Source organism: Capra hircus, chromosome 11, assembly GCF_001704415.2.
Source record: "Capra hircus breed San Clemente chromosome 11, ASM170441v1, whole genome shotgun sequence".
Taxonomy (NCBI): domain Eukaryota; kingdom Metazoa; phylum Chordata; class Mammalia; order Artiodactyla; family Bovidae; genus Capra; species Capra hircus.
The window spans coordinates 87521484-87533544 of NC_030818.1; the positions used below are offsets into that span (position 1 = coordinate 87521484).

Genomic DNA, 12061 nt, shown 5'->3' on the forward strand with positions numbered 1-12061 from the left:
GTGATTTCAAACCAGCACAAGTTGACTTTTTTTTTCTCTATCCAATGTGTTCTCTATGTTCAGTTATTTACTAGGCTCAATTACTCTGAGATCTAAAGAGAAGAGAGAGATTTAAGAAGGAAAAAAACCACAGCTCCATATTTTGTATGATATACAGTTTGTAAGGGATATGCTTTGCTCAGCAGCCAGATTAGCCTCTGCAAATCATTCTGTGATACAAGACAAGGATGCCTGTAAAAAAGAGACATAAAAAAGTGTGTGTGTGTGTATGAGGGAGACAGACAGGGAAAGAAAGAAATTGTTACTGAAATTTTAGAAATGAACCTTTTTTTTCTTTTTAATAAATGCCAACTGATTTCATTGCAATTTAGAAAATACAGGTAGGCATATAGTCATAAGGAATAATAAGAGGTAAGTATAAGTAGTTCATAGTTCAGTTTTCTGCTTTTTTCATCTAATATGTGCCAATTTTCCAAGTCATGAGACATTCTTCAGAAACCTCATTCTCAATGACTGCATCTTGTTAAGTAATATAGTAGTAAAACTACCTTAAAAATTGATTTAAGTTTTGCATAGTAGTACATAGCATGGTACATATTACAAAGCTACAAAGGATATGTAGAGAAAATCCTCCCTCCCACCTCCTGTTCATCTCCTAAGAGGCAATGTAGATTACAAGTTTTATCTTTGTTTTAAAATTTTTTATTGAAGGATAATCGCTTTACAGAGTTATGTTGTTTTCTGTCAAACCTCAACATGAATCAGCCATCGGTATACATATATCCCCTCCATTTTGAACTTCCCAATCCCACCCCTCTAGGTTGATAGAGCCCATTTGAGTTTCTTAGCCATACAGCAAATTCCCATTGGCAATCTATTTTAAATATGGTAATGTAAGTTTCCATGTTACTCTTTCCATACATCACACCCTCTCCTCCCTTCTCCCCATGGTTGCAATTCTATTCTCTATGTCTGTTTCTCCATTGCTGCCCTGTAAGTAAATTCTTCAGTACCGTTTTTCTAGATTCTGTATATATGTGTTAGAATACAATATTTCTCTTTCTGACTGACTTCACTGTATAATAGGTTCTAGGTTTATCCATCTCATTAGAACTGACTCAAAGGTGTTCCTTTTTATGGCTGAGTAATCTTGCATTGTGTATATGTACCACAACTTCTTTATCCATCTGTTGATGGACATCTAGGTTGCTTCCATGTTCTAGCTAATGTAAATGGTACTGCAATGAATAATGGGATGCATGTGTCTTTTTCAATGAAATGACTAGTTTCCTTTTCAGGCTTGAGGGGAAATAATTCAGTTTCAAGAGGGCTGGTTATTATTTTTTTCTTATTAAAGATTCCCAAAGAATCATCTGTTTATCAGCATAGATATTCAAATACTGTGCTTTGCTCCATGCATAATATATTTTTTTCATTTTTCTTTCTGGACTCTTCTGTCCATGGAATTCTCCAGACAAGAATACTGGAGTGGGTAGCCATTCACTTCTCCAGGGGATGTTTTCAACCCAGGGGTCAAATCTGTCTCCTGCCTTGCAGGCAGATTCTCTGCCATCTGAGCTACCAGGTAGCCCCCTTTCTTTCTAAAAGGATCTGAAATACATTAAAATTTCTGAACTAAAATCTTGGAAACTATAGTTCTTGGTACACGACTTTGTATATAGTCATATTCCAATAAGAGGGGTCTGTTTTCTGAGGGAGACTTGTGGATTTACTCATACTTTTTCAGGTGCTAACTTCATGCAGATTTATTCAGGCCCCCCCCCCCCCAAAAAAAGCATACGGATGTAGGAATAATTCACATTAGAGTGTTGAAGATGTTATATACCTATAAGGATTGATGGGATTGGTATAGGAAAAATAGTGGCTGATAAGTGAAACACAGCAAGGATGACAAGAAGAAAATGCCCCCAAACTCAGCCAAAACTAGAGAGCTATATCTGATCATTTAGATGAAAGCAGTACCAATGCTTGTGTGAATCTAGTAGTTAACTCTAGAATCATGTGGTGACAGGTTTAGTAATTGGAAATATTTTAAGTTCACTTGCAGCAAGTAAATGATAAATATTTCATTCTATAGCATGGGATCAGCAAATCTCAAGTCATCTTTTCCATATCTTTATTAAATCCTAAATTAAAAGAACCCCTTATGGTGTTAAGAAGAGGAATCTAGATCCAGTCATCTTGCTCACATTATTTTTCAAATGGGCAATAGTGGCTATATAACAAGTTACCCCTAATTTAGAAACTTAAAATAACCAGTATTTATTATTTCCCAGTTTCTGATGGACAAAAATCAGGTAATGGGTGGGTGGGTGTTGCTGGCTCCCTCATGAGGTTGCAGTCAAGCTGTTGGGTTGGGGGAATGCCATTGTCTGAATGAAAGGTAGCATAGGGCTGGAGGATTCACTTCCAAGTTGAGGCAGATAGTCTTCGGCGGGTCTCAGTTACTTGCTGTCTGTGGGCTGTTGACCTGTATTCCTATGAATCACTCCATAGACTTCCTGAATGTTCTCATGTCACAAAAGCTGTCTTCACCTAGTGAGTGATAGGAGAGAGAGCAAGCAAGCAAGAGAACACCTGAGATGGAAGACACAGTTTCTTACAATCTAATCCTTGGAGTGTAATACCATCACTTATATGTGCTGTTGGTCACACAGACCAACCCTGGTCTAGTGTGGAAGGGGTATGATTCTATATAAGGGTTTGAGTATCAAGGAGCAGAGACCACTAAGGGCCATCTGGGAGGCTGGCTATGATAGTGACTTCCAAATCTGTCAGGTATTTATATTCCACTGGGTACATTTAAACCTAACAGCTTTAATTTTAAATGCTAGTATCTACATTATGCTGGAAATTTCATCCTTTGTAACTGCTTATATTTATGATTTTAAAATGTACATATTTTTAAAAAATTCTTTTGGGGATGAGTATAAAAGTTTGAAGACAGCTGGCTCAGACTTCTGGTTCTATCCAGTACATCCCTCTTACCCTGTTCTTCTGGCTCTTTATCTCGCCCACATGGTGCTCTTGTATCTTAACTATACGGACAATTTATAAATTTAAGATAAACTTCAAACCGGAAATCATATAATTTGGGTCCTGATTTGTGAATGGGAAAAATTACTGGAAAGTTTGTCTGAAAATCTGGGACTTCTGGATATGAATAAGAAAATAGGAATTTTACTATTTTAAAATGGCATTTATTAAACAGTTAAGTACTGTGATCTGGGCACAGTACAGGGGCTGGGGTAGGAGACAAAGAATGCAATCTAGGATCTGTTAAAGTTATAAGCTGGAGAGGATTGTATCTGGATGCTTAGAAAATATATTCTTACTGTACAAAAAACCGTACCCAACTCATTTTATATGGTATACATCTTTTAAAAATTATATACAATTGGCAGAGGTGTACCTCTGCTTTACTTTTTGATTAGGTGTGTCATCAATGTGTATGTTTAATGAAGGCATTTTACACCTCAGATGATCACACCAGATTTAGTTATGCCAAAAATGCACAAAACTAGTAACTATGGATAATAACCGTTGGGAAAAGCTGCTGAGATTTTACTGAGGCATGTCGCAGTGAACCTAAATTTAAACCACAGTATGAGTATCTTATTAGGAGCAGCCTTAAAACTTGGCCAGACAGGAATAACACTCCATTCCTAACAATTTACCATTTCATAATGGAGAAAAGGCTGTATTTCTCATTCTTACGTGGAAAATGTATTATGTCCTACGTATAAACGTTAGTTGAACCAAAACAGCAATTCATATCCAACGTTGTTAGAATGTTTTATTAAGTACCATGAACACTATAAACTAGAGCTAAAATGATGCAAAGGATTTGCAAACCAAGACACAAACTGTCTTGACAAATCTCCAATCTAAGTAAAAAGTGACCACCAAGTTGAATTTCAAGAAGTTTGCTGGACGATTCTAGAACCTGTACATGCAGGAGGGGTTAGGTCCAACGTATAGTTTCTGGAACTCTTTTACACCCTCTACGTACAGCGGGGCCAAAGAAAAACTGCATTAAGGAAGCACCTGTTTATTTCCGTCCTTAACCCCACCCCCCGGCAAAAAGCCTTTCTCCTTATAACGGACCGAGGCCTAAGACACGCGGTTGGTCGGACACGGGGCCCGGAAAGCCAAGCTACACCCCGTTTGCAACTGGGAGGCTGGTCTCGCAGAAGCTGGCGAGGGGACGGACGCGGGGGGGTTCCCAATCCCGGGAGCTGTCCTTCATTCGCTCCAGCACTTCGCTGCTGGGTCATCACCCCAAGCACACCCGGCCAGGGGCTCCTCGTCCGCACTGGACCCCAGGGTTCTACAACTTGCTTAGTGAAAAGGGTGAAAGGGAAAGTCGCTCAGTCAGTCCCGGCCGACTCTTCGCGACCTCACGGACTACAGTCCCGCCAGGCTCCTCTGTCCATGGGATTCTCCAGGCTAGAATACTGGAGCGGGTAGCCATTCCCTTCTCCAGGGGAATCTTCTCGACCCAGGGATCGAACCCGGGTCTCTCTCATGGCAGGCGGATTCTGAGCCACCAGGGAAACCAGGGATCCTTATACAGATGGACTTCCCTGGTGGCTCAGACCGTAGAGTCTACCTGCAACCCGGGGAGACCCGGGTTCCATCTCTGGGTCGGGAAGATTCCCCTGGAGAAGGAAACGGCAACCCATTTCAATATTCTTGCCTGGAGAACCCCATGAACGGAGGAGCCTGGCGGACTACAGCCCATCGAGTCGCGAAGAGTCGGACACGACTGAAAGCGGACGGATATCGCTTACAGAGGCGGTGGGACCGAGGGATACAGCCAGATGCACCTCTGAGGGCCCATTCGTGAGCTACTCCATCCTTGGCGGGGGTCATCCGGGGACAGAGGGGAGGCCCCCACTGGGTCGAGTCGGGACGTCGCACGGCCCGTCAGAGGCGGCGCCGGAAAAAACCTCGACGGGACTGGGTGGGGGCGGGAAGACGGCGGCGCGCCGGCGCGGGGCGGAGCGAGCGCGGGGCTCCCGGCATGCCGCGCGTGGCGCCGGGCTTCCGGCTGTGGGCGGTGCGGGGGTCGGCGGCGGCCGGAAGCAGGCTGTGCCAGCCTCTGGGAACTCTGCTTGCACTTCCTGGGGGCCTCTAGCCGGGCTCAGGAGTCTTCCGGTAGGCGGCGCGGGAGGAATAAGAAGCTTGAAGGGCCGGCCCGGGCGGATCCCCTCATCTCCCAATGTGAGCGGCGTCCCTAGCCCCCCCTTCAGGCGAAGGCTGCCCCCCAGAGAGGTGGAGCTGGTGGCCGGGCCGGGACCATGAGGCACCGTGTCCTCCTGCTGACCAGCTTGGTTCATCTGGTGCTGGCGCCGCGACCTCCTGACGAGCGGGGCTCCCCGCGGCGATTTGGTAAGGACCCTGGGGAGTTGGCTCCGGGTGCCTGGGGCGCGCAGCTTTTAGGGGAAGAGCAGGCGAGCGGGATCTCTCAGGTGTTTGGAGGCAGGGTGTTGGACGACGGTGGCGCGTCCCGAAGTTTTCGGTGTAGGAAGGGGGTGTGGCTCTCGGAGTCGGGGAAGTAAAGGAGCTGGGCTTGTCTCTCTGAATGGGAAAGGGGTCCTGGGGTCGGGTGGGGGGCCTCCGGTTAGTGACTGAGGGCCTGGGAGCGGTCTGCCCCTCGAGTTTGTGTTTGGGCGTGTGTTCCGGAAAGCGGTAAGGCAGGGAGTGGTGACGGCTCATTTTCGGAGAGGGAGATGTGGTCCCGGTCCTGCCCCGCTAACAAAGCTACATTTTGTTCTTAGCAAAGGCAGGATTCTGGAGGAGGATAGAAAGGCCCCAGAGCTCCCTATCTCTTCCACGGCTCTAAGGAAGCGAACTAGATTTTCTGCCTAGAAGGTCCTTAGGCTGTAATCTGGTTGGAAGGCGGTGACTGGGGAATTCTTGGAGTTGCATTTTGCGAACATAAGCGTGTGTGTAGTTATTTAAAATGTAGCTGCTTGTTGGAGGTTCTTAAACCTGCCAGGCCAGCTCGTGATGCCATTTACTGTGAATGCCTGCCTTGTCATTTTAAACAAAAATGATCAGGGACCCCCAATTTGATTAGTTTTGAGGATAGAAGTAGAGAGTTATTTAGATTTTCTGAAGAGTTTGGATTTTAAAGGACTAACATTGAGAGATGTGAAATTTGGTGGAAGTTTTTGAAAACTTACAGTGACCGTTAGGGTTCTCTATCTGTTAAAAGTTAACATGTAAGAGAGTTTGGTTAATTAGTAATAAGTATGAAATTGTATTTTCCCACTGTGAGAAGCTCTAGCCTCGGTGATTTTTCATGGTTGTTTTGGTTTCCAAATCTCACCATGATGCCATGTAATATAATATTGTGCAGACTGAGATACTACGTAGATTTTTTTATGGCCAGTAAAAAATTTGCATTACTTTAACCGGCAATTCTTTTTTCTTATTAAATGGACAAAAACCGTATTTGATGGAAAGTGTTAAAGGTGTTGTGTTCTCACCTGAACTACTGCTTTGTGGTTATCTCAAATTGAAAATGAGTTGCAGGTGATTAGTTTAATGAACGGCTAGGGAGAACCTGGTAGGAAGTGCTGAGATGCAGTAAGTTAATACAGATTGAAGGACAGTGGTAAGTTAGGGGTGGTCAGGATGGAGGAAGAAGGTAAGGATCCACTTCATAAGGAAAAAAAAAGTGAAAGTGAAAGGTGCTTAGTTGTGTCAGACTCTTTGACCCCATGGAGTAGTAGTCTGTGTACTTCTCCAGGCCAGAATACTGGAGTGGATAGCCTTTCGCGTCTCCAGGGGGCTTCCCAACCCAGGGATTGAACCCAGGTCTCCTGCATTGCAGGCAGATTCTTTACTAGCTGAGCTACCAGAGAAGCCCTAATATTAAAAAAAGAAGAAGATATAGATAGTGCAGGTACTATGTGCATTCCTAGGATTCGTGCTACTTAATGTTTCCCACTTGAGAACAAGAGAATAACAAAACTGAAATGCAAATATTTGTACCACTAATACAACTTTCAGTTTTGTTATCATTCTCTTGTTCACAAGTGGGAATCTTTAAGTAGCACGAATCCTAGGAATGCACACAGTACCTGCACTATCTATGTTTTCTTCTAAGAAAACCTTGCTTTCTAGGTCTATTCTCAGGAACAGTCACAAATCTTAAGGGTTTGTTTTTTGACCATGTGTTTTTATTTGCAAAATGCAGACAGTTGGTGCCAGAAAAATGCACAGACTTAGCCATTTATTCACTGCATGTTTGAAGAACACATACTGTATGCAGGTAATATGTGTGACATTGAAAGTATAATGATCAGGCAAATCCATCTTCAAAAAGCTTTTGGTATAGTGGAATAGAGAGATCTAAGCAGAAAATGCTAGAAGAGTATGAAGGAGACTGTTAGAAGACATTATGGCAGGGAATTATTTTCATCAGGTGGTACTGAAACTAGCTGGGGAAGGCTAGTGAAGGCTCCCTGAAGTAGGTATATTGAGCCCGGCTGTAAGGTTAAGTAGCTGAAAAGAGAAAACAAGGACGTTCCTGATAGAGGCATTTAGTGTTAGAATTGAAATGAAACTTGGAGATCATGTCTAGTTTTTTAAATAAAGTGGCAAGAAAGATGAGTCTCAGAAAAGTGTAGTGACCTGTCAGGTTCGTACCATTAGTGATAAATATATGCCAATAAATACATGCCTTGTGGGTATTTTTCCTTTTGAAAAATGTGTGTGCGTGTGTGCATGTGTTTGATGGCTTTGAATGTAATTTGTTGCTTAACCCTGCCCTAGCATTTAGATTGAATTGGTCAAGGCCAATGAGTAATTTCATAGTTAAAGAATGTGGTTTATTGTTTAACAGCCTTCTTACCCTATAAATGTTACCATATATAACCACAGTACTAAATATTGATTATTGAAATGTTTGACAACATTTTCTGAAGAATACATATATATAATAGAATCCTGGCTTTTGGAGTACTGCATAGACCATGGAAAATGATTTCAGTTGAACTGTTACGAATTGCATAATTTAGGAAATTTATGAGTCATGTGAGCCTAGTCATAGTATCTTGTTGAGGTTGCAGCTGGGGTATATAAGTCTCACTTTGATTTCAAAAGTTTTCTCTGTGTAACATTTAATAAAAGAGAATATAGTGAGTGGAAAGAAAAAAATACTGTCACAGATGAGGGGGGAAAGTTTGTATCTGAAACGTGTACCCTGAGGTAATTAGTGTGGGGATTCTCCACTTTGCAGTGCTCATTTCTCATTATTGATGGTATCATTCTGCTCAGTATTTTGACATCTGACTTCCTCTTTTGATGTAAATTTTGCTTACAGGATGGATTCTATTGAAACTGAAACAACTTGCCCACCCCATTTTACTTCAAGAGAAATTTAATGCAGCTCTGCTGTGTACTAGTGAAAGAGATAAACTATTTCTAAAATAGAATGAAGAGTTAAGCAGAGAGTCAGGGTAGGGAAACTGGAGAATTCCTTTTGGCCTTCATGGGGTTTTCCAGAACATTAAGCGTAGGTGTCTTTCAAGGCCCAGTTGGCTGAATATCGGTTACTTCACCGTTTTGTATTTGTGAGAGGTGGTGAGTGTTTTCTGTTGGAAGTATAATTTGAAGAGTCAGAAGATTGGGAGGGAGGGAGGAAAGGACAGGAAAAGTCTTCACAGGGAAACCTTCATAGAGGTTGGAGAAGGAAATGGCAACCCACTCCAGTATTCTTGCCTGGAAAATCCCATGGATGGAGGAGCCTGGTAGGCTACACTCTCCATGGGGCCGCAAAGAGTCGGAGATGACTTCACTTTCATAGAGGTAGCGAGGTGAAATGAAGTGCATTCTCATATGTCCCTTAGTCCTAAAGTGAGCCAAGGAGCTGGGTATCTCCTCCCCTATGTCCCTCTTGTGTTGTTGTTTTTTATTTTCCTGCCTTTTAATAAGAGTTGTTGTTGTTCAGTTGCTAAGTTGTGTCTGACTTTTTGTAACCCCATGAACTGCATGCAGTACACTAGGTTTTTCCTGTCCTTCACTCTCTCCCAGAGTTTGCTCAAGCTCAGTATCCGTTGAGTTGATGATGCCATCCAACCATCTTATCCTCTGTTGCCCCCTTCTCTTCTTGCCCTCGTTTCTAGCATCAGGATCTTTTCCTGTGAGTTGGCTCTTCACATCAGGTGGCCAGAGCATTGGAGCTTCAGAATCAGTCCTTCCAGTGAATATTCAGGGTAGATCTCCTTGAGAATTGACTGGTTTGATCTCCTTGCAGTCCATGGGACTCTGAAGAGTCTTCTCCAACACCACAGTTCAAAAGTATCAATTCTTCAGTGCTCAGCCTCCTTTTGGTCCAACTCTTACATCCATACCCGACTACTGGAGAAATCATAGCTTTGACTGGCCGGACCTTTGTTGGCAAAATGATATCTCTGCTTTTTAATACACTGTCTAGGTTTGTCATAGCTTTTCTTCCAAGAAGCAAGCGTCTTTTAATTTCATGGCTGCAGTCATCATCCGCAGTGATTTTGGAACCCAAGAAAATAAAATCTGCCACTGTTTCCCACTTTTTCCCCATCTGTTTGCCATGAAGTGATGGGACCAGATGCCATGATTTTAGAATGAGTTGTAAGCTTTGACCGTCTCTTCTGCTACTCTGGTTTCACTTACCATTTGACTGTTCTGATAACTACCAAATATAGATCTCTGACCTAGGCTTGTTCTCTGAAGCTCCACTGTCGTGTATCCATCTCAGTATTCACAGATACTTCAAATGTCCACTTAACTTCACATGTCCAAAATTTCTTATCTATTTGATTAGAAGAATGTAAATAGGAGACAAGATTTAATCCAGGAATAGGCAGCAATGTTGCAAACTGTGGAAGTAATCTCATTTCTTAACCTGAATTTGCATCCATTTCAGCTGCAGAGAGCCTTATGGATCAATCCAGGGTTTTTTCAAGGTTCCCTTAGGCTGGGGCTTTTCTGGTGGCTCAGACAGTAAAGAATCCAAGTACGATGTGGGAGACCTGGGTTTGGGAATACCCTGGATCGGGAAGATCCCCTGGGGAAGGGAATGGCTGCACACTCCAGTATTCTTGCCTGGAGAATTCCATGGACCTGGAGCCTGTGGGGTCACAAAGAGTCGAATAGGACTGAGCTACTAAGCACACATTGAGCTAGGCTTACTTTCCCTTTGGCTCAGTTTCCCTTTGACTGGTCTTGCTGGAGAGTTTTGGCCCAGGTTTAGTCCCAGCCAAGTTGAAGGGCTCTTGATAAGGAGTTATTTGAGGCAGCTCACCCTTCATCCTGCCTAACTGGTATAAACCCGTAAAATGAAGTTTTTAGTTCCCAGTCTTTGGGGCCCACCGCCTCACAGACAGCCCATTTCTTCTTTTCTTATCCCTTAGTCCCAGGGAGGGATTCTCCCATGCCTAGGGCTCGTTGCAACGTGACCAGGCCTTTCCCTTGTCCTGCATATTTGGAGGAGTACTAAAGAGCAGTCACGTCTCCTGTGTCTTCTGCACAAGCGAAATACACACTTGATTACAGCCCTGACTTTACCTTTCCCACTTGTGCGAGAAGTGGGGACGTGACTCTGGTTGTGTCTTTTGGAGGAACTCTTCATACTCTGTGCAGCAGAGTCGTGGAGAGTGAGCAGAGTGCTCCAGCACCGCTGCATGACAACCGTAAGCTGAATTCCAGGAAGAGGCAGTTGATTGCAAAAAGAAAAGAGAAATCAAGTAAAAAGTTCACAAATGTTTCCAGATTCTTCCAACACTTCATTATTTAAAAATCAGTTTTAATAAGAGACTCACAGACTTAGCAAATGAACTTTACGGTTGCCAGGGGGAAGGGATAGTCAGGGACTTTGGGAAGGTTTTCTATACACTGCTATATTTAAAATGGATAACCAACAAAGACCTATTGTGTTGCACATGGAACTCTGTTCATTGTTATATGCCAGCCTGGATGGGAGTGGGGTTTGGGGGAGAACGGATACATGTATATATGTATGGCTGAGTCCCCTTGCTGTTCACCTGACTACTACAACATTATTAATCAGCTATACCCCCAAACAAAATGTCTCTGATGTTAAAAAAATTTTTTTTTCCAAAAATCAGTTTTACTTTAAAAACTTGACCCTGGACATGATGAATGAAGTAAGGGTATATTTTATGTCATTGTACCAAAGTCAGTGGCCATAAAAGCGTATCCTGAAGATACAACAATTCAGGTTTGAGGGAAAGGTGGAGTGGAAGGTTTATCAAACCTGTGGGCCACTCCATTTCTGGATCCAGAAAGCTGGTTTGTTGTGGACCTGAAGGTGCAGATTTCTCTGTATTCTTTGAGAATGTAAAGAAGGAAGTATCAGCTGTTTTTTTATCACTGATAATTGATTTTGAACATCATAGACTAACAGATTTACTCTTTCTCTGCCTAAAATCACTGAATTTTCAGTGATGCAACTGCAAACATATGATGACTTAATGCAGGAAAGTTCTGTGTAAATGAATAATGGCAGACTATATGTAAAGGAACAAGGTGTAGAACTTTAGAATCTTTCAGCATCCACTTGTCCCCTTACGTCAGCCTGTTAAAAACAAAACTCAGCCAAGTAAGTATGAAGATCTAATTGGCTTGACGAGGCACTTTATGCATTGGGCAGCATGCCTGCCCGCAGCTGGAAGGGTTCTCTGAGGATTTGGACCAAATGGAAGCTTTGGATAGGAAGAAGGGTGGGACACGGGCGCTGTGAGTGAAAGAAAAGGGTGGTTTTTAGGCCAAGACATCATCTTTTTAGGGGGAAAGGGAGCTGGCAAGGATTTTATCATATGGAATATCTCTTCTTCCTCTGTGGGATGAAGGGGCCCTTGTGATGGATTACCTCCTTGGTGGTGACCAGGCAATTTCAAACTTGTTGCTTAAGATTACTTTGCTGGTGAAGATTGAAACTACAATTAGGTTAGGTATTAAGCCTGATTTGGAATCATAAACTTGTGTTTTCTTTTTAACAAATCCCTTCCCCAAACCTGCTTCCAGT

The 12061-nt window shown here is 42.9% G+C and overlaps 1 protein-coding gene and 1 long non-coding RNA gene across 2 annotated transcripts in view; one reads left to right on the forward strand and one right to left on the reverse strand.

Moving 5' to 3' along the window:
* Positions 2126-4984, reverse strand: LOC108637161. Its single transcript, XR_001918848.1, has 2 exons — positions 4815-4984; positions 2126-2556 (listed from the first exon to the last, which is right to left on the reverse strand). It is a non-coding gene; the product is annotated as an uncharacterized LOC108637161 (long non-coding RNA).
* ADAM17 (ADAM metallopeptidase domain 17) overlaps positions 5110-12061 on the forward strand; it is a 42827-nt gene continuing 35875 nt past the window's right edge. The window contains exon 1 of the mRNA XM_005687094.3: positions 5110-5415. Within this exon, the coding sequence (XP_005687151.2) occupies positions 5325-5415 (91 nt within the window). The 5' untranslated portion in view covers positions 5110-5324. The remainder of the gene's footprint in view (positions 5416-12061) is intronic.